Below are 23,660 nucleotides of genomic sequence, written 5' to 3'. Positions count from 1 at the left end.
TTTTAAAACAAAGACATCTAAATTCCTGGCCATGAAAAGGTCTTGCCACAGTCTCTCTCAAAGAAATTTCACTTTCTGAAATTTTAGTTTCATAGTTTGTTTGTATCTAAAACTCTTGCTGTAAAAACAGGTTTTTAAAAGTAACATAATTAGTTCCAACTTCTTGTCACTACACTCATCTATAGTAAAAAGTCTAGACTGTTAATTGAACAGCTAATATAAGAGTTAGCTGCTGCATGATATACACTGTTTACACTGAATTTAAGTAGAAAAGTATATAATTATACTGTAATAGCACATCATTTTATACTTAAACTGAGTGTTCTACATTGGACAAAAATATTAATTGCATATTTTGAAGTAGATCCACCTAAATAAACCTGTTCCGCGAGTCCTTAACCATTCTTTAATAAAATTATTTTGCAGAAAAAAATGGAAAAGTTATATAGAAAAATTTTGGTTATGATAACTTTTAATTTGAAGTCTTTGAACATAACGACCAATTTTTTTCACTTAGTTTTATGGGCCAAAGGTTGCAGTGTTAATTTTCATTCCTAAGTTATCAATGCTCTGCCGCAATGGCTTACAAATATCAGTGAAACTATTTTAAGTAAGCACCAAGTTGGAAAATTTACTTACTTTCTATCATTAATCGAAATATTAACATTATTAGAGGTTTTTACAGCAATATTTCTTAAGGGGTTAGAGACAATCAAAATTTTCAAAAAATCGATTTTTTTTTCAAAGTGTATATCTTGAAAATATTATCTGAAAATTTCAAGAGAATTCGACGAAAACTTTTCGCATCATTCGAAAATGAACGGCGGGCTTTTTGACGCTCGAGAACAGGTAGCTGCCGGCTAAACATAAATTGAAAGTAAAACTTTGAACGCATTTTTCTCAAAACTATGTCTTTAAGGTTTAAAAAAAATATGTTTTTAAGATAACCGTTATTCAAATAACCGCTCGATGGATGAAAATGAATGCAAATACATTTTTTTTAAACACATTAAACTAGTGCTTGATTGGAAGGATTTTTTTTAAATACTTTTGATTTTTATTAACTATTTATTGTTGCTTTTTTCTGAAAATTCGAGAGTAAATCTTAAGCCCGTCTTCTTGTTATTTTCAAAAAAAGGAACACTTGTTGTTTCAAGTACTAGATTAACCATTAAAATACTAATTTTTTTTTATTGAAATGATTTCGGGTAAACCGTTGAGAAGTTATGATGGTTACCGCAAAGGACTACTTGTGGAACAGGGTCCGATACATACAACAACTTTTTATATAATTAATATTTTGTTTTCCTTGATTGAAACATAAAAATGATGTAGTATTGTTTCTTTTATAAACTAACTAAAAATACTTGTTTTTTCGTGACTCTGACCATCTCTAACTCCTTAAGGCTATCAGTAAAATAAGCGTATAACATCATAGTACTCAAACCTTAGATTTTCCAGTTCTGAATTTAATTAGCAGGGACCAAACTTTTTTCATTACAACTAATATATTTATTGAAAATTAAAGAATCACAAATAATTACATTTAATGCATAAATAAATTTAAAGGACATAGTCCAATTCGTATCTAATATATTGATTTTTTGGATCATTACTAATTCTAGGGTATCCTGCCACTAAAGCATCTTGACCACCGATATACAATGAATTGTATATTTTCCAATAAACATCTCGTACTTTTCGTGCTGGATGGAACAAACCCTAAAAATAATAAAATTTACATAACTATTAGTCAACGGATAAAAATAAACTTTTTCGGAATTTTCTAGCATTAGTAGTGTAGAAGAAGACTTAGATTATGAAAAATTTGAGCATTTATAGATAGCAATTTATGTTAAATTAGTGATATTGCCGTGACAAATCATAATATAGAGTAAAAAAAAAAATGTATATTCATCAGTCCTTTTTCATATCTATTTTATAAGTAGATAAAACGTATTCTACAATTAGAAGCGTATTCCAAGTTTCGTTATTTAATTTTTTTTTAATTTAACTTACTTGTAATGTGTATTGTAATATTTTGATTGGTCCAAGAGCTACTCGCATTCCCTCTATTGCATCCATAAAAGCTTGAACTAAATGGGGAGACGTCTCAAAAATGTTTGGCCATACATAATTCAGTAAATGTATTAAAGCATCTTCACAACCAAATCCGTATACTCCCAATGCCATGTGTTTTATTGCTGCGCAAGCTGTTTGCCGATGTACCAAATCTCTGTAAAATAAAGATATTTTTTACTTACTAAGCGGAACAAAGATAATTAACTTTAGAAACCGTGTCTGCCGTCACGCTAACTGGATCAAAAATGGCAAAGAATCTTTTTTCTTAGAATTTCATGTCCTATAATATTACGCTTCACGTTCTTCTAACACGATGATTTTGGAACACTAGGTATGAGTGTAATTTCTATGTTTTCAAGTAAAATTAAACTTGAAATTAAAATTTACCAGGTCAGTGTGATGGCAGATAATACTTAATAAAATATTTGAACTTACCTATCCATGAGAGCATCTTCTAATAGTGGACTTACAGCATAAATATAATCCTTTCCCATTTCACCAATATATTCGAAAAGAAACGATAACGATTTTAACACACCATTTTGTACATTTAACTCAGGCACTCGATACTCATTCATTAATGCTGGTAATACAGTAAAAGGTGAACATGTTTCAGCAACGATAGCAATCGCAACTGTTGTACAGACACGATTTTGACGTTCTTGTACTTTTAAATTATTCAACAATGTGGCAAGCACATCATGTGGACCAATAGCCTTTGCAATATAACCAAATGTGTTGACAGTAGCACGACGTATAGCTTTTTTGTGTGCTTTTAACAACTCCAACAATTCAAAACAAATACGCATCCATTCACGCGCCGACACATATTCAGGTCCTCTATCGGCGATTCTACCAACTAAATCAATACAATTTTCTTGTACTTTCTCATGACGATTCTTTAGAATGGGTGTTAAACGTGGTAATAAATCTTTAATTGGCGGTGTCATTTTTGTCATACCAATTACATTAACAATTGCTTTCAGTGCACCTAGAATTGAACCCAATACTTCGGGATATTCTTCTCCTAAATACTCATACAACACAACACCTAAATGTCCCATTAATTTCTCTTCTTGGCATGTTTTCATGACAACAGCAATACGTGATATTAAATCGGCTGCTTGTTGTCGTACTTTTGCTGATTTATTATTCAATCGCCATAAAATTGTACCACAAATTTGTGGTAAATATGGTTTTACACGTTTGCCTAGTTGATTAACAATTGTTCCGAATCCATTTAACATAACAACATCTTCAGTAGTTTGTTCTTGGAATGCATATAATATACCATCGATAAGTTGTTCTTCTAATCGTGAATCGATATCAGCGGCACCTATGAATTCAAAATTAAATTTATTAATATTTTTCTCAATTGTGTAAAACGAGTCGATCGAAATAGTGTCATAAAATTTCTTGAATTTTCTTAGGCTATAAAAAATTGTTGCTAATTATCGAAAATACAGGGCGATCGAATTGTACTAATGAAGTTTTCAGACAATTCTAAGAATTTTCTGAATATTACGAATATATTATACAGGATGTCTTTTTTAATTTGACATATGCGTGAAACTCGAAAAATAAATTTAATCGTGGAAAATACTTCAAACGAAAAATGTTAATTAAGCCACACGTCTCATACGGATATTGAATTCACTCTAAGTAACTACATATCATACCTTTTTGGGTGTTTCTTCATTCAATTTGAACAAAGAGGTTCTTTATAGAAAAACAAACCACTTCTATTGGGAAATTTTTTTCGGAGAGTGTCCAGATTTTTCAGAAGACATACGAAAAAAGAATTTTTGGGTAACATTTTTCAGTTAGTTTTTTCTAAAATGTACGGTTTACGGAAAAATGTTTCGAACAAAAAATGTTACCTTTTTAGAATAGCCTGAAAACCTGGGTCAGGTTTAATTTCTGCGTAAGATGTGCGCCTATTGACCCAAAATTTTTTGCTTGAATCGTTCTTATCGATAAAACTTATTTTTCGAGTTTCAAGCAAATGTAAACTTAAAAAAGAACACTCTGTATATGCCTCTGATTCTGATAAAAATCATTATACTAAGATAAATCAAACCCGAAAATTAAAAATTTGTGGTTAAAAATACTAATGAGTTTTTTAAATTCTGAGATATCGATAAAAAATTATGTCTTCAGATACCAATATCCGAGAGTCAGAAATATTTTTAACTTTTTCTCTGGCCAAGACTAAAATTTTCTGACATTTACAGATTTTCAAGATTTCTATAGCATTTTGACATAACGTTTATAGTTATTTTAATTTAAAAAAAAAAAAAAAAAAAATTGCAACAAAATTCAAAGGTACAAAAATGTATACTAATTTAATAGGTAGACAGTTGACTCTAAGAGTACAAGTACAAAGAATTTAAGTGACAGTATGTACCTTTTCAAATTCATAATTTATAGCATTGTTTAATTAGTATTATTCTTAATCTCGTCTTACCTAAATTACCCATAATTTTCTCGATAGTTTCCATTACCATTTTACGATACTGTTCATTCTCATCTTTCAAGTCATCGACAACACGATTAATAATTTCGGATGCACCCACTTTATTTGCAATTTCAACAGTTGTATCAACCAATTGCCTATAATTACGACGATCTAATGCCATACGATGATTCCAAAAATGTTTGAAAAATGATGGTAAAATTTCTTCTTTAATATATTGTGATTCAACACCGTCTGTACCACAACATTGTTTAACTACTTTTAATACAATCTTTTTCATTTCTTCATCGGGCGATTGAAATTCACGAATTAAAATCAACATTACTTCTCGAGTATAATAATTTGCATATTCAGCGTCCATTAAAGGTATTAAATAACCAATAGCTTTTAAAAATGCAGCTAAACCTTTGCCACGATGTGTACGAATACCTTTCCACAAGGGTTTTAATACTGAATCAAAACTTTCAATACCATAAGGAGTTGCAGCTTCGGCAAGAGCAGCTATAGCCAAGGCAGTAATTGTGCGAACTTTTTGTTGTTCATCGACTAAACCATGCTCAATAATTTCGACTAATGATTTTAAATGAGGCAAAATTGCGCATCCCATTAAAATGGCAATTTGTTGTACAATTTTAATACCAGTATGTCGGGCTTGCCATGATTTTTTACTGCGACATACGGCTTTTAAGAACGGTAATAAAGATGGAATACCTAAAGCGGATGCAACGACAGCGAAAGCTCGAGCTGTTGTATTTCTTACATACTCATCGATATTGTCAATATCAGGTCGCATTGTTGATATCATTGTTGCTAAGCCCGCAGCCTTGGCTAAATTTGATATAATTTCACGACCTTCTACACGAGCATAGTAATCTTCATCAATAAGTAAGGGTTCAATAACTACAAGTATTTTGTGGACATAAGGACGAACTAAATCGTCTAATTTATATAAAATACGATCGATAACTTTCACTAATAAATGACGTTCTTGGTCTTCTAGTGTTGGACTCATCAACAATGGTAGAATTTGATTAAACAACGGCCCAGCACCAAATTCACGTGCTTTATCAGTAATTTGACGTAATGCTGCTTTTCTCATTGGTGGTGTACCATTTTTAATTTTTAATAAAAGTTTCATAATTTTTCTTTCTTTTTGTTCTTCAGGGCTTAATGACTCTTCGTCAACATCTACTAACAATTTATCGAAATATTGTGCATCTTCTGGTTTCATAAATGGTAAATTTGCTCCTTTTGGTTGGTTATCAATATATTTAGCTGATTTATCTTCTTGTTGTATGAAAAATCCCGTTGGTGTTCCTGCTATTGGGGTCGGAGTAGCTGTTAATTTACGAGCAGGTGTACGAATTGGAATATATCCAGCAGGTGGTTGCAGAACTTTAAATCCAGGTGGAAATAATGCATCTAATTCTTCATCCGAGTATGGTCGATTTCTTTCGTCGATTTCACGTTCCCATCTGTATGCTTGCAACTGTTCTGGCGTCATTGAAGCTAAATGTCCAGGTGTGGGTGTTGCCATTGCCATTGCTTTCACTCCAATTGGTGTGCTCTAGAGAACAAAATAATTTTAATCATTTTTATCACATGCCGAGCTTCTATAATTATAAATTTGAAGGAACCGCTAGAATGTTTGAGATACAATAATTTAGAAAATACAATCAAAGAAAGTTGCCAGTGGAATCAAGCAACACTTGATTGATTAATTTTGTAGAAGTTTTATCTATATAAATTCATGACTTTAAAATAAACGCAACGCAAATAAATGTGATGGAAGTTTGTATAAGATCCCATAAAATTTTAAGATTTATTGATAGAAAATCCGGATTAAAAATTTCCAAAACTGTTCTAGATTTTTCAAATATGTAGAAATTTGCTAATTAAAATTTAAATAATACTCACGCCCCCGGGAGTTAAAACTCCCATTGATGGAGTATGACCAGGTGTGGCGTGTGGTGTACCATGTGGAGTTTGTGGAGTCATTCCGCCGGATGGAGTATTTAATGATGGAGTTAATTGATTACTAGGAGTTTCATCCCAACGTGAACGACGTTTGCTTGCTCCTGGGGTAGGGGTTTCTTGAATTAAATCACCACCACCTACTCTATCTGTTCTTGGTGTTTCTGCCCAACCACTGTTGTGGCCAGGTGTTTCTGAAATTAAGATAAATATTGGTAACAAAAGTTATATTTTATCCAACACAAATAACAAACCTACCTCTTTCTGTTTTTGGTGTTTCATCCCAACGATTTCTGCGACTTGTGCTCTTCCCATCATGGGCGTGGCCTGGAGTATCTCGACCCGGTGTAGCAGCTCCTGGTGTAGCATGCCCGGGTGTGGCATCCCACATTCGTGTACTTTGGCCAGGTGTTGCGCCCGGAGTTTCACTACCAGTTTTATGACCAGGTGTTTCATCCCATCTATGATCAGCAGGTGTGCGCTATAAACAAAAAAATTTATATTAATAATAAAACAATAAAATTTTAAATTACCTAAATGATGAGTACTTACATCGTTATCCCATGTAGGTGTTGCCATAACACTGCTTAAAACGGCTTTCTTCTTTGTTGGAGCAGGAGATTCATCCACAGTTTGATCCCATCTTCCTCTTTTTTTGGGCGCTGATTTTGATTCACCATTAGTTTGAATTTTTAAAGTACCTTCTTTAGCTTTTTCTAAAATTTTCTTTCTAACCTAAAATAAAATAAATGAATTTCAAGTTAATTATAAGAAAAATAAAATTTTTACAAGAGCAAAAGCCCTCGATGGGAAATTTTGAAAAATATTGCTGGTGTCGAATATCGATCCTGACACTTCATAGTAAGCTTTCGCTCTATTAACGAAACTAGAAGTTTTAAAAATAATGGAAAAATATCTAATACATTTCTTTCTTATATTTATATTGTTTATATATCTTGGATTTTGAAGAAACCATTAATTTTCATTTTATATGAAAATGGTACCTAAAATCAATCACATATCACATTTATAATATAATTAATATTTCCTGCTCTTAGGCTACATATAATTTAGTTATCACATGGAGCATATTTTATACAATAGAACCTCAATAAGTTAAAGGAAAATGTTAAATAATTTGAGTTTTATCAAGTTTTTAACTTACTAAAGGTTTAAATTAAGGAATTTTTATGTTCTTTGTTTTTGATTATACATATTTTATTATTACATATTATCTATTATACACGCGAGGGCTAGGGTTAATTAATGAATGAAAATACAGATGCTTTAACTTATTGAGGTCGTCAAAACATTACTTGAAGTTACTGAAGTCCAATGCCGAAATTATTCGTTTAAGTTATAGAAGTTTTGTATTTTAAGCTAATTTTGTATGTTCTTTATTTAAATAAAGTTTTTAAAAATATTTTCTAATGTTAAATCAATAAAATAATAAAAGTAATATTTTACATAAAAATTCTATCATCTCTGTATTACTGTTGGCTGTATTTGTTAATAAATGCGAATTATTTTCTGTAACGTGAAGTTGGTAAAGGTGCCTCTATTCTTCACCCAACGAATAATGACTCTTATTTCTACTAATAGCTTATAATGAATAAATCAAATAAAATTACAATATTAAATCTTACCTCAACTTCTTCGCCTTTTAACAATTGTTCTTTCATAATTTCCGTGTAGGTGCGGGAACCAAAATCGGGTGTTTTCCCACCTGTAACATTTTTCATCAATACATGTGTTATATTCTAACAATTCAGAAAAATTCATAATAAATGTATACTTTGCCTAATATTACATTTCTTTAGTTTTAAAAAATTTTGTGATAGTTTCTGTTCTTCAAAATTCATCAAGTGTACATGAAATACAAATTTTTCATATGAAACGAGATATGTCATGTTTATATAAAATACATTGATATAGTGGAATTTCAAATTTCTCATTGATGTTTTTTAAGAAGATTACAAACAACTGCTAATTTAGAGTGAAACGCCGCCAAATAAAATTTCTTACCAGAAAAAAAATAAATTTCATGTATACTTGAGAATAAATTGTTTAATATACCATTTTTCACACTTATTAACATCCCATTTTCAAATTATTTTCAATTTGAAAATAAAACCAAAAATTAATGAAAAGTGAAAATAAATAAATCTAGAAAATAAGATTTTTAACGAACAAGAGAATTAATTGTCGCTAAATATTGGTGTGAATAATGGTATGTGAAAATAAAATACGTACGGTATTTGGAAGATTTTCCAGTGAAGCATCTTGTTTCATCCAAAAGTACAAAGCGAACCTAGAAATAAGCTGGGGCAGTTAATAATTTTCTGACAAATTCACGCTCTCACGCTCACAAAAGTAGTGTTTTTTTTAAACTTATTTTTGGATCCTCATATGTGTGTTATTATATTACCAAAAAGTTGAAATTTGAGTACACAAAATAAAAATAAAATAAAATGAATAAATTAAATACAGTAAAACCTAATAATAACATTTTGAAACAAAACAAAAAATGTTTCAATTCTCGTTGTTTAGGAAAAACAAATTAAATTTTATCGTTTTTCGAGCACTTGCTTGTGTGATTGGAGCGCCGAATTCCTGGGAATCCCTCAAAGAGGAAAGAAAAGTGGAACAAATTAGTAATGTTTCTTTAATTCAAAAAAATAAAAAAATAAAAATTTGCACATATTCATCAATCAATCAAATTTCATTTATACACCCCAACTATCAATCAATACAGTGATTAAAATCTTTTAAATAGCATGGAATTATTTGTATTACAGTTTTAACACTTTTTTTTGTAATTTTTTAATCAAAAAAATTGTAAAATTTATTACATGGATTTGGAGTTTTCTCCAAATGCAAATCGATTTAGCTTTTAACATAAGAAAAAAGTACACAGGAATGGTAGTCATCACTGAAATATATTTCATCCTCCTCCCAGGCACAAGCCTGAATGTGAAATGATACAGCTGAAAATCTATTTTACAGTCTATTTGACTAAGCGCACACAGAGCAACATGAACCGATATCGTTGATTTCTAACTATCTATTGCTAGGGAGCATAGAAGTGGAGCGGTGAGTAAAATATGACTAATTTTCAATGGTTTACACGTAAATGTCCAATTCAAATTATTGAAAAATAACAATTAATTAAACTAGTTTCATTAGAAATTGTGAAACTAATATTTTTCAAAAGTAAATTAACATAATTACTTATGTAAATGTAAAACATATATACAATCCATAGACATATATTCATTTCATTTAAAAAATGATTCTTTTTCCGAAACAAAAGCAAATCGATGTCTTATTATATTAACAAAGCAATGTGTCGTTACTATGGTAAGTCCCTGAAATAAAACTAATACATGGAACGAATAAACACGGTTGGCCTTTTAATCGACAATGAGAGTCTTGTTGGATAACTTTTAGACATCTTGAATTTGGTCGTTACTGATAAGAATAGAAGAAAATTTCAAATTAGAAAGATCTTTATCAAAAAGCTAACATGTTTTGATTGAGACATTTTTTCGAGAGTGAACATGTTTCGGCAAGAATAAAGAATATTAACAATCCGAAGCGATAATATGTTCCAACAACTCTTGTTGGTTTTTTATAAACGTCACTTCTCTCAGTTAAAGCTCCATTTCTACCTACTACCAAAAATAATATACAAAAATATACTTTCATGGATAATTTGATTTTTACAAAATAAGCTTATTGATCTTAAGATGAGTATTTCTGTGGGCTGTATTATGCATTTTGTTAAAATAAATCAAGGTTGCATAGTAAAAATATTTAAGTAATTATTGAAATAAATACTACAAACGATATTCGAAATAAAATTGTATATAAAAAAATTTTATTTAAAAAATATAATTATACAAATGAATACAAACAACTGATTGAGTTAATTGTTGAAATACCTTGCATAGACAGTGTTGTTTTTTACGTCATGTAAATAAAGAAAGATACACAAAGCAATAAGAGTATCTTTCTTCGCACTTCCTCAGTGGATATAGTTTATATATGCTATACACAAACAAACACATACATAATATACGTAACGTATAAATTTAAAGTATTTAATTTGGGCCCTCACGAGTGTACAGTGATCTTTATTAAAATATTTCAAACAAAAGTTGTTTATTTTTTATAAAGAACATTTTTTTACATTTAAAATTTTATTCTATCTCTAAAAGTTTACAAGATCCTACGGACCTAAGACCCAATTGACCTATTTTGCTCACTTACTAAGTACGCTATAAAAACAGTCTGATATCTTTTTTTGTTTTTGAGTTATCGAGATCACAGACGGGCAGACAGGCGGACAACTGGAAATGGACTTTTTAGGTGGTTTAATGAACATCTATACCAAAATTTTGTTCTTAGCATAAATATTTTTAAGCGTTACAAACTTGGGACTAGTCTTAGGTAAAACAATACCAAAAAATAAAGTAAAATTTATAAAAATTAACTTGCCTTCGCTAAATATTGATAATTCGATTGCAATCCTTAACCAAAACCCCAGTTTAACAAAATTATTACTTTTGTTCAAACTATTTTTTTTTTGTAAGATGAAACTTTTGAAGCATTCTTCTAGATAATTTAAAGTATTCTTCTAGATATTTCCAAAGATGGCCAAATTTAAGGTGTCTAAAGTTTGCCCACGTGTCCTCCTTTAGATTCAACATTCTTTGTTTGAAAAATTTTTATATTTTAGCCCCCCTGATTTTTCTTATCAACCAAAATATCTCAACCTGCATATAAAAGAGGAATATTATGTGTGGTTGTAATTGTTTAGAAGAAACAGTAACAGAGACGAAAAATGGATAAATTAGGTTCGCTTCCATGAATTAATGTTTGCAACTTAAGACTGAATATCAACAAAAACCTCAATTTAATGTTATTATTACTATTGTTTTCGATATCATTTAAACGATATATTATTAAATGAGAAATAATCCATGCTATTTTTAATAAATTACAAAGTGAAATCTACTCAAAATTAATATAAACAATAACATTCAAAACAAACCTTCAGCGAATAAATCCACACGTTCTGGTGAAATAATCATCCGACGCCTTTTTTGTCTATACTCATCTTCTTTTTCAGCAATTGTTGGTCTTCGTCGATCGGCAAAAGGATCATAATCTTTATCACTCTGTAAAATTAACATTTTTATTACTCCATTAAGCTAAATACTACGATATTCGCTTATCCCAAGCTCAAGGTAAATTTTACAAGTTATCTTTAATTAATAATAAATTTAAATAGTATTGCCCAAAATCTTATATGAAGCTCTGTATTTTGAAGAAATTTTCGAGTACTTATCAATTTGTCAAATGAAATTATCTTTATTTTTATTTCTTGCGTTTAAGTTATATCCCAAACTTAGATATAACCAAAAAATCTAAAATCTTGGAATCTTTTTAACCCCCGAACCAAAAAGAGGGGTGTTGTTTGACCGCTATGTGTATGTGTCTGTCTGTGGCATCGTAGATCCTAAACGGGTGAACCTACTTTGATTTTTTTTAAATGAATTTAATGGAGAGTGTTCTTAGCTATGATTCAAGAGCGTGTTTAGGGTTCCGTACACGAAACAACTAAAAAGGGGCCAATGGCATTTAAAATCGGTTTTTATTTAACGGAGAGTGTTATTAACTATGTTTCAAGTGAGAGTTTAGGGTTCCGTGCACGAAAAAAATTCTAAAAATTTTGTTTCTTTTTTGAATGAAGATATAAAGTAATTAAACTAAAATAGCGAACATATTTATTGGGATAGTTTTCAAAATTTTTTGATACGACTTAGTTTTTCACACAAAATGAATCCCGGTTTGTGGGCATTTTGAAAATATTTTCTGTCCGCGGGATATGTTCAAAAAATATATTTTAGTCCCCAACACATTAAGAGTATAAGATTTCTAAATTGTAATTCACATGAATATTAAATATTGAAAACTTACCTGAGCAACATCATTAAGCAATGCAACATTAACGTTAAAACCACCGGAACGTTTCTGACTATACGACACAACATCTTCATCATCGTCGTCGGCTTCGTCATTTGCTGCAATCGAAGTCACATATCCTTCGTACTTTTTATTTCCACCACCATCGTATATATCACTATCAAAATAACCACTTTCACCAAGTCCTACGCCTTTATCATTTCCATTATTATCGGATACTTCTTTTTTCTTTGCTTGTATATCACGAATTTGAGCTTCGATATCTGCAAAATAAAACAACCTAATAGTAAACTCTCAACAAAGTATCGAGTGGTATTATAAATATATTTTACATCTTTACAATATCAAATAATATAAACATTAAATAATTTATTTTAAATACCTTCGTGAGTTCTTGGAACATTCTCCATTTTGTGTTTATTATTTACCTTGTTTCACCACATACAAAATGTGCCACCATTGGTAATAAAACGCAAGCAAAATCTATAAAATAATTTATGGTGGTACATTCTCTATAGCTTTTCAATTGAGGCTTAATCACGGCTTAATACAATAATGCCTCGTTTACATTCATCGTAGAGTGATCATGCATCTCGCATGTAATGTGGATAATAATTAATTATGATTAAACTGATACCATGCAACTAAAAAAAAAAATCGCATACGTTACCAGATTTTAAAATTATGCGTTGTACATCAAATTTTTATACCATGTATATGAAATATACATAGTATATTATATTTCCGTATGTCTGTCTGTCTGTCGTCTGTCGTCTGTTCGCCTGTCATCACGATTACTCAAAAACGAAAAGAGATATCAAGCTAAAATTTTTATAGTGTGCTTAAGACGTAAAAAGTGAGGTCGAGTTCGTAAATGAGCAACATAGGTCAATTGGGTCTTGGGTCCGTAGGACTCATCTTGTAAACCGTTAGAGATAGAACAAATATTTAAACGTAGAAAATGTTCCTTATAAAAAAATAAACAACTTTTGTTTGAAACATTTTCTTGTAAACATCACTTTTTATGTGTGTGTGGCTATTGAGAGTGGAAATCTTTCTTTATTTACGTGACGTCAAAAAACAAACGATTGCGTCATCAAAACTGTCTATACATGGTATTTCAACAATTAACTCAGTCAATTGTTTGTTTTCACTTGTAAAATTTAATTTTATTACTTATCCATATCCAGGCTTGGATCTAAAATTAACCACTAGGGAGGAGTCACATAGACCAAATAACAAAAAAAATAAACGACCACGGTGAAACGCAAACTTTACCGCTTTACGTAGACAAAAGAAAACGTCGGAGGTTGTGATAATACGTTCTCTCAACATATCGTACAAAATGTAAATAAATAAATAAATGGATGTGGGCTTACCATCAATTTTGTCAACTAAGTATGAGTTTACGAAAATCTTCTGAAGAATTTATAACATTTTTTGTCCAAAAACATTCTGATTTGCGCCTCTCTATACAAAAATTCCCTTTCGTCCATGGCCTAAAATCTGGGTATGCTCGTGGAGATATAACTGTAAAAAAGCGTCTATGCTATATAAAAACATACGTTTATAGCCATCTCCATCACACATTAAAACGTAAGACGCAAGCAAATTAGGCCATCATGGATATCACACATCAGACGTAAGCGTAAAAAACGTAAGAAGTAAGCGGAATACGCATGTATATTAACCAAATGGAGTCAATGTAAAAACATACTACATAAGACATACGATTGGTTCAATTTGCTTACGTCTTACGCATCGTTTATAATACATGATAGCCATTTCCCATTTGATACTAGAATAAAAGGTGCTTTAGATTAATTTTTAAAAAGAATTTAGATTAATGCGAATTATTCCGAAACAAATAAATAAAAATGAAAACATCGTATTTGTCTTTCAGCTTCAGAGGAAGAACTGTCAAATGTGTATTGACATAACATCAAGAAATAATTAAAATCATGCATGATGATGTATTTATTAATAACATTTAATGAAAATTCATATAAAATATATGATTCCGAAGCAGATACATATAAAATAAGTATTTCTGTTTTTGTAGCATTCTTATACCTAAAAATTTTGTATATTTTGATTATGACGTTATACATTTTATCAAGATTTAACCAATTACCTTAAAAATGAATTTTGATTTTACTGAGCATAATCTAGAAAAATTTTACAACGATCATTACATAGAACGTTTGAAACAAAAATGGAAAATATCATTGGATACTTTTCATCATTTATACCCTTTTCAAATACGTGGAATACAATTTTTATTACGAAATTTTTTAAAGGTACGCATTGTTTTTTTTATTAAAGATTTAAAGTACCTAAGCTATTGATGATTGTAGAGCTGAGAGGTTTGCATAATCATAAATAAATTGAAATAACCTAAGCAATTTTTGCGCAAATGTAGCTTGAAAAATAAGTATTAAACACCTAAAATATAATAAAATTTTGCACCTGAAAACTTGCACCTGACTACCAATATTTGGGTGCTTATTTCTCGGATAACTGAAGCCAAAAATTGCCTTAACTGCTAATACTTTATAGTAATGTAGAACCCTAGAATTGTCATCGACTATAGTAAATTTTAAAAATAATTTTGTGTTGAGTATAATGTTATTTTATTGCAGAATCAAAGTTGTATTCTTGATTATGATCCACAAATGGGCAAAACTGTAATAATTTCTGTTCTATTGGATAGTATTATGTGCACAAACAGCCAATTTCATTCAATAATAATATGCGAACAGCACCTAATCAATCACTGGTATGAGCATATCATTAAATGGAGTAACTTTGAACCTATTTGTATTAAAAATTCAACAGGTATATTTTTAAAACAATTTAATGCACAAGTTTGGTAATTAACATTGTGTTCATTTCCATTATAATTTTTTAAAATGCTTATAACGCTTATAAACAAAATCATTCGCATCTTTGTTTTAAAAATTTACATCATGTTTTGGAGATGGCGCATGCAATGGGATTTCAAGATAATTTTATGTTTAATTTATATTATCTTAGAATTTTTAAATAATAATTGACATCTTTTACTTGAGATTTCCCAACAAACAATTTACCATTAAAATTGTAAAATAGGTTTAATATGAGGGTACCTATTTAGAACCACTGACATTTAATTTGCGGACCATTGTAGGTAAAGTTTAGGCTAGGCACTATAAATTTAAGACGTATTGTACTTTGACTGTGTAAACTGACGATATTAATAAATAATATTCTACTTGATTTGCGAATACAAAATCAGTTTGGTGGCAAATATAACTGTCCAATAGACTGATATATTAAATATAGACTGACCATTCTCGGCCCTGCAAAAAAGGTGCATACTTATAAAAATTACTTTTTTTACTGAAATTTCAAACAGATATACTCTATGGCCTATGTTATTAAATTCGCACCAGTTAAAATATTCTTTGTTATTACTATAACATTGCATGTGATTAGCAAACTTAGAATTTTTAAACTGGTGCGATTTTAATGACCAATAGAGTATCGATCTCCACTAAAAATGATCAGATCTGAAACACAACCAACTCATTCGAAACCTCGTATTATCTTGTTCTCTTATCATTGATATTTATTATATATCAATGAATAAACTTCCGAGAGTTTTTTCAAATTATTGAGCCGTTGATTCGAAAACAAGAGAGTTCAAGCTTTCGAATGAGCTGTGTGTGATTCAAATTCGATCATTTTTAACAGAAATAGCTGTTTGAAATTATACTGTTTATAAGTTCGCCACTTACTTACGAGGGCCTTGTATATTAATCTGAAAAATATTAAAATAACGCTTTTATATAAATTGAATATTAGCAATAAACCTTTTTTATGAAAAATTAAAATGCTTTTTGTTAATTTTTTTGAAAACATAGGTCGAGTAGAACCTGTAACTCGAAAATTACGCATTTTTAACAATAAAAACACCATGAATACAATTTTTAAAAGTCACGATATTTGAAATAATTTAAAACAATTTTGATTGGCTAGTTAGCTGTGATGTCAATTAGTAGCAATTACATATTTTCAAACACTATTTTGACATAGTTTGCATTTTTGTTTATTGAATAACTCGTTTATTTTCAATTTTACACGAAAAATGGTCAGAGTCAAAATTATTTGAAATTAAATTTCCTACAATTTTGGTCAATATAAATTTTTCCTAGGATCGATATTTTTCGATTTAGACCTAATAAAAGGTGGTCGTGAATTCTTGTTTCTTGCATAACTCGTTTAGTTTTTGTTTTACATGAAAAATGGTAATGACTCAAGTTATTTTTTGTAATTAAATTTCCTACAATTTGGGTCTCTATCAATTTTTTCTTAAAATCGTATTACTAAATAGGTTTTTTTACGACTATCGAAGTTGGTGTTAAAACTAATCTCACGAGACACAAGCCTGATATTTGAGAGCAACAATTTATTTTATAACAGCATTGTTAGCCTATTTTAAGTTTAACAAAATATCTCTGAATTGTATCTATTAAGGAGTATAAGCTGTATTTATTAGGAGGAGATGGCTTAAATTCAATTTAAAGTTTAAACCATTTGATAGATTTTTCTCCATTTTAATGGCAAATTCACCATTAGAAATATCCGTTGAAAAAGTTTGTGCTAAAACCGGAAACTATATAACTAATTTTTTTACCAAAATTTTTAACTTTTTGCAACGGCTTTATTACTATTTATATACACAACTAGCATATGTGGGGTGATATTAAATTTTTTTTAAATTAAGAAATTGTTTGCTATTAACCAAAATTCTATAACATTGAATAGATATTTGCACAAATGTTTTAAAATAAAGAGTACTAATCATTTGGTTTAAGTTTTGTATAATTCCGATTTTCTTATGTGCTTTTAAGAAATCCAGAATTTTAAGATATGTACTAAAATCATTCTTTGTCATTAATTATATAATGTTTGGTTGAAAGGCTTTAAACTTTTTTTTTTTTAAATTAAGTGTTTTAAATTATTCTAGATATTGAAAAAATTCATCTAAATGATCGAATTATTTGTATTGTTGATTATGAAAAAGTAAACGAAATAAAAATTAACACATGGAATTTAATAGTCGTTGATAATGCTGATAAAAGATCGATAATTAATAATCGCCATGTGAAAAAATTTAAAGATAATTGCAAATCTTCAATGTTTGTATTATTAACGAACGCTGCCGTAAAAGTGTGTTTTTTATCAAAAATACTTTTAGAAAAAATAATTAAATGTATTCATTATTTTAGCAACCGTCAAAAAGAGAAACTCTTTGGTATCTTCTTCATTTTTTAAACACAGAGCCAGCAGTTCCGTCGTTAAAGAAATTCACAAGGTGATTTATTTTATTGAAACATATTTTCGCTTATGAATTTTTAGTAGTTTAATTTTATAAAATAATTTTAATTTAATTGTAAATGTTTAGTAATTTATTTTTTAACAAGGCCTTTGTCATTATTGTAAAATTTAGTTTGAGAAGACTTCAACTTAGGTGTATCAATCATCGTATATTCTATATTCGACTAGCGCAAACACAAAAGCTAAATCGATGTAGCTAATCAGAAGTCGGCATTCGCTAACGGTCATGTTATAAAACGTTTTGATTCTGAGCAAGCTAAGTGTTAAGTTACTTTTACTTTCGACTTTTTTAATTTTTTAGTATTTCAGTATTTAATTCGATGGTTATTTAAAATAAACAAGCTATGTTTTCAATTTATTTATAAATATGATTCTTGCCTGTTACAAAATGAAAGTCGTAACTATACTATATTTACAAGAATGGACATGAAATTAATAATCAAACTATTTTAAGTAAATTTTTTTTAGTGAAAGTTTATACACTCTTCAAGATCAACTTTGGTTTCCTTGGCGAGATTTATATCAACGAATTGGCTGGTATATTTATCCAGAGTATAAGGAGATAATAAAGGTAATTTTTACTCGAATCAATGGAAAATTTTACTTTTTGAATGTTTAAACTTTAAAATGTCACACAATCTCTATTTAAAAACTTGAACCATATTGAAATTTGAAGTTTAAAAAAAATAAGAACCAAAAATGTAGTCCTGTGTCATATATTCTCAAGGTCTCAAACTCAAGAAGGTCAATAATATACCTAACTGATATCCTAGGCTCAAGAAAAACAAAACCTACACCTTTTGCAAGACAGTTTATATGTCTAGTTTTATATGTCTATTGATTGCAGCTCTACGTAATAATAATAACAGACTTTGTTTTTGTTTAGAAAAATAGCAATGTAATTATTAAAAAACAACCGCCAATACTTCACAAGATACCAATAAATGATATAACAATTATAGACCAACCGAATTGCATTTTTTTAAGGAAAAAATTAGTTGCAGGATCGGACCCATTTTTTTGTGTAGGACTAAATGTGTATAACTGAGGAAAAATATTTAAAACAGCTGAATTTGGCCGGAAAGGGGTGCGCCGGGGGTGGAAATAGGGAGCAAGTGGTTTTTAGCGATTTATGGCTAAAGTATAAATTATACAGAAAAAAGTTAAATAGAAAAGTTCTTGGCAATAAAAAAATACATAACTTTTGTGCTTACCACTTTTTCACATAACCTCAAATTTAACGAGTAAAATGTAAAAAACTAATTTTTTTGTTTTTAGCGTTTCTTTTTTAGAAAAAAAAATCGGAAAAACTGGATATGTTGAGGAAACGTTCTGTGTTTTATTACCAACAAATTGTTTTTTGATTTTTAAAAAAAAGTTAAATAGTTTTTGAGATATTCAATTTTTTGGCAAAAACCACCCCTTTTTTCAGCTGGATGAACAATCTATTTTTTTTCATCGTACAGTGTTGACCATGGTCTCATTTTCTTTGTTAAGATGTATATTTTCATTTAAAAAAGTAAAAACATATCATTGCAATGAAAAAACATTGTTGAAATCGCCAAAAACTAAAAATTCAATTTTTTCATTTACACATTTTTTCAATGTCTATGATAATTATACAATTAAAAATTAAAAACGTTATAATTAATATTTTTGCTATCTGACATTTTATTTATAAATATTAAAAAAATTTTCATTATCATTGCTGGGAATATTAGCTTTTTAAAAATAATTGAAAGAAAAAAAGTAAAAATTTTAGAATTTTGAACAGTTTTATATTTTTAATATTATACAAACTTAAACTTAAACTAATCAAATTATTTTCTCGTCGTTAATTTTCTTCGTTCTCTTCGGGTTCTTTTTCTTTCTCTTCCTGGTCGATTATTGACGCAGGTTCTATAGCAATTCCTTGTTCTTCATCTTGATCAGAATCGTCATTACGGTCATAAAATACCACCTCAGCAGTGCAGTTTTCTAAATCGTAACAGTACATAAATTAGTACATTTTAAGGCATGTTTTCTGCAACTACATTTGGAGGTTGTACATCCTTTTTCACACTTGCAAGAAATTCTGTCCAATAGATTTTCCAATTTTTGAAATAACATGCATAGTCAGTGTTGATTTCATTATATATAACACATACATACCTGATATTCAAGTATAGGACATACTATAAAATTTTCGCCTAATTTGCGCCCTCACGGGTAAACAGTGATGTTTACGAAAAAATGTTTCAACTAAAAGTTGTTTATTTTTTTATAAGGAACATTTTTTATATTTAAACTTTTGTTCTATCTCTAACGGTTTACAAGATGGGTCCTACGGACCGAAGACCCAATTGGCCTATGATGCTCATTTACGAACTCGACCTCACTTTTGACGTCCTGAGTACGCTGTAAAAATTTAAGCTCGATATCTTTTTCGTTTTTGAGTATTCGTGTCCACAGACGGACGGACGGACGGAAATGCTGACTAATTAGATCATTCTATGAACACCTATACCAAAATTTTGTGGGTAGCATCAATATTTTTAAGCGTTACAAACTTGGGACTAAACTTAGTATACCTTGCATATTACATATATGCATGGTATAAAAATCGAAAACATTAATTATGAACGCGGTTTTAATTTTTAATTGTATAATTATCATAGACATTGAAAAAATGTATAGATGAAAAAATTGAATTTTTAGTTTTTGGCGATTTCAACAATGTTTTTTCATTGCAATGATATGTTTTTACTTTTTTAAACGAAAATATACATCTTAACAAAGAAAATGAGACCATGGTCAACACTGTACGATGAAAAAAAATAGATTGTTCATCCAGCTGAAAAAAGGGGTGGTTTTTGCCAAAAAGTTGAATATCTCAAATACTATTTAACTTTTTTTTAAAAATCAAAAAACAATTTGTTGGTAATAAAACACAGAACGTTTCCTCAACATATCCAGTTTTTCCGATTTTTTTTTCTAAAAAAGAAACGCTAAAAACAAAAAAATTAGTTTTTTACATTTTACTCGTTAAATTTGAGGTTATGTGAAAAAATGGTAAGCACAAAAGTTATGTATTTTTTTATTGTCAAGAACTTTTCTATTTAACTTTTTTCTGTATAATTAATACTTTAGCCATAAATCGCTAAAAACCACTTGCTCCCTATTTCCACCCCCGGCGCACCCCTTTCCGGCCAAATTCAGCTGTTTTAAATATTTTTCCTCAGTTATACACATTTAGTCCTACACAAAAAAATGGGTCCGATCCTGCAACTAATTTTTTCCAAAAATTATTAAAATCAGATGTATTTAGCCTGGATTATTACTGCAGATGATACAAAACTTGAAAAGCATGAATTAACAACAAAATCCGCTGAAAAAAATAATTCTAAAATCAATTTATTAGGAAATTATTTCATAACTGTCAATAATGAATTTTTAACACCAAGATGTATTGAACTTCGAAAATTATTAAAACCAAATACAAAATTCGAAATTGTTAATGAAAATAACAATCGTGTAAATAATTTGGAAACATTGAACAGAAATGATAGACCAGGAAAAATAAATATTGATAATACTGCCAAATTAAATATCAACTCAGAAAATAATGATCGTAATGAAAAGAGAAATAATGAATTCGAAAATAATGATAATGCCACAAAATTAATTAATGTTCAAAATTATCTACTCGAAAACAGTGATAATAAAACACAAACAATTAATTTTCTAAATAAATTGGAAAAAATCAATCAAAATGATGAATTCAAAAACGATTTTGAACAATTAATAGCATTTAATAAAAAACCAAAAATTAATAGTCAAGAAACAAAGGCGGTTAAAAGCCAATCAGAAAAAACGAATATAGATTTACCAGTCGAAAGTAAAGGAAATAATTCAAAGGTTTATAAAGAATTAATAATTTTAAATAAACAAATAATTAATAAAAATTATGAATTCGAAAGCAATCATAATGCTGAAAAAAAAAATAATGTTCAAAATAAAATGGAAGCAAATAATAAAAATAACGGATTTGAAAACGATTTTGAACGACTAATATCATTTAACAAAAAAGCACAAACAAAAAGTTATATTCAAGAAACAAAAACCGATAATAGTCAATCAGAAAAAACTAATATAGATTTATTATCCGTCGAAAGTAAAGAAGACAATATTAAAGATGATAAAGAAACAAAAATTTCAAAAAATATTCCAGATAACACAAAAGAAATAAATGCTTCTCAACCCGCCCAAAGTAAAGAAAACAAGTTAAATTTATTATTTGATAAATTATTATCATCTGATGAGCCGCTGTTTAGACAATCACAAATTTTTATAAATGACGATGCTACCAAGAAAATTATGAAAGAATCTGTAGATAAACGAATTAATACTACGGATTACAGTAACGATCGGAAAAAATTAAAAACACACTCATCAAGCAATAATTTCAAAAGTATTGAATTGAAATCAAATGAAAAAGATTCTAAACAGAAACAAGGTAACAGTTTTGAATCCATGTTTGATAATCTCATTTCAAAACGGAAATAAATGTATGAATAATTTAAAATTATTTATTTATTGTCCAAAACGAAAAATATATAAACAAATTGAATCACAGGGAAATTGGACTAGGAATAGTAAATCAGAACATTACAGTTGATCCTGTTATACGTTTCGTCTCTTTATAGAGACTTCTTCAGCAACTACAAATTATAATTACTAAAAAAACAAAAAAACTAAATGAATAAATGATAAATGATTGATCAAGGTAAAATTCATGAATTTTTATTCATTTAGTTAGTTTTTTTATTTTTTTTAGTAATTATGTATTAGACGTTATATTGTAATTTTGATAATTATAATTTGTAGTTGCTGAAGAAGTTTCAATAAAGAAACGAAACGCACAACAGGATCAACTATAATGTTCTGATTTACTATTCCTAGTCCAACTTCCCTGTGATTCAATTTGTTTGTATGAATAATGTTCTATGCAATTTTATTTTAATTTTAATAATTTTAATATAATTTTTTGTTATGTAAAAAAGCAAATTTTATTTTTAATATATAATTTTAGCACTTGTATTGAGGGATACAGTACGGAAGCCTGAATGGCTCACAATCAATTTATTAGAAAGTGGTGCTACACTAGCTTATTTTTTAAATGTGTACTACCCACAAGTATAAAACCAACTTTAAAAAAGCCACTAGCTCACTTTCAACAAGTAAAAAATAAGCTAGTGTAGCGCTTTCTCATAAATTGATTGTGAACCATTCAGGCTTCCGTAGTACAGTAGCAGAAAAACTGATACCATTCGAAATCAGAGTTTTTTTTTTTTATATCAAAACTAGCGAACTCCATCTGTTATCAAAAGAAGATGCATTCAATTTTAAGCCCATGTTTCCATTTCAGATATATTCTGTATATTTATGATTGGTTTTTTTTTTTTTTTTCATAAAAAGTGACGTTCGTTGAAAACAAAACAAAACTGATTTTGGTCGGTTTCATTTTTCCTGCTCCTTTCTTATTATTAAGTTATTAATGTTAGTCTACAAAAATATTATTTTACTGTAAATTTCCGTTATCTGTTATCGAACGGAAGTTAATGATTTAAAAAAATTATATTTCTAATTGTAAATATTGTAATTGTAAAATATATCTTAAATTTCAACCGTTTTATTTTTAATGGTTTTTTTTTTGTCTAGTACTCCTGATAAAAGATTTAGTACTCATTAGTTTTTAGTACCTGGATGACCGATG

General features: G+C 28.9%; 2 protein-coding genes across 3 annotated transcripts; one reads left to right on the top strand and one right to left on the bottom strand.

Annotated features, from left to right (window-relative positions):
- Positions 1-1,530: 1,530 nt before the first annotated feature.
- Positions 1,531-16,713, bottom strand: LOC123290743 (splicing factor 3B subunit 1). Of its 2 annotated transcripts, XM_044871040.1 has the most exons (12): positions 16,703-16,713; positions 12,906-12,937; positions 12,518-12,786; positions 11,589-11,715; positions 8,179-8,258; positions 7,085-7,267; positions 6,791-7,013; positions 6,476-6,726; positions 4,550-6,125; positions 2,518-3,418; positions 2,020-2,236; positions 1,531-1,722 (listed from the first exon to the last, which is right to left on the bottom strand). In XM_044871040.1, the coding sequence occupies exons 2-12, from the start codon at positions 12,931-12,933 to the stop codon at positions 1,564-1,566; spliced, it is 4,014 nt and encodes a 1,337-aa protein (XP_044726975.1). In that variant the 5' UTR covers positions 12,934-12,937; positions 16,703-16,713; the 3' UTR covers positions 1,531-1,563. The 2 variants fall into 2 exon arrangements, with proteins under 2 accessions (XP_044726975.1, XP_044726974.1); XM_044871039.1 differs by lacking the exon at positions 16,703-16,713 and having other exon boundaries at positions 12,906-13,031.
- Positions 14,582-22,824, top strand: LOC123302514 (probable WRKY transcription factor protein 1). Its single transcript, XM_044885508.1, has 9 exons — positions 14,582-14,823; positions 15,166-15,361; positions 17,535-17,737; positions 17,797-17,882; positions 18,374-18,476; positions 18,792-18,860; positions 21,221-21,892; positions 22,208-22,400; positions 22,772-22,824. Exons 1-9 carry the CDS (start codon positions 14,665-14,667, stop codon positions 22,822-22,824), a joined length of 1,734 nt encoding a protein of 577 aa, XP_044741443.1. The 5' UTR covers positions 14,582-14,664.
- The last annotated feature ends 836 nt before the right edge of the window (positions 22,825-23,660 follow it).

This window comes from Chrysoperla carnea, chromosome 1 (genome assembly GCF_905475395.1).
Source record: "Chrysoperla carnea chromosome 1, inChrCarn1.1, whole genome shotgun sequence".
NCBI lineage: Eukaryota > Metazoa > Arthropoda > Insecta > Neuroptera > Chrysopidae > Chrysoperla > Chrysoperla carnea.
This window is presented reverse-complemented; position numbering and strand designations above follow the sequence as displayed.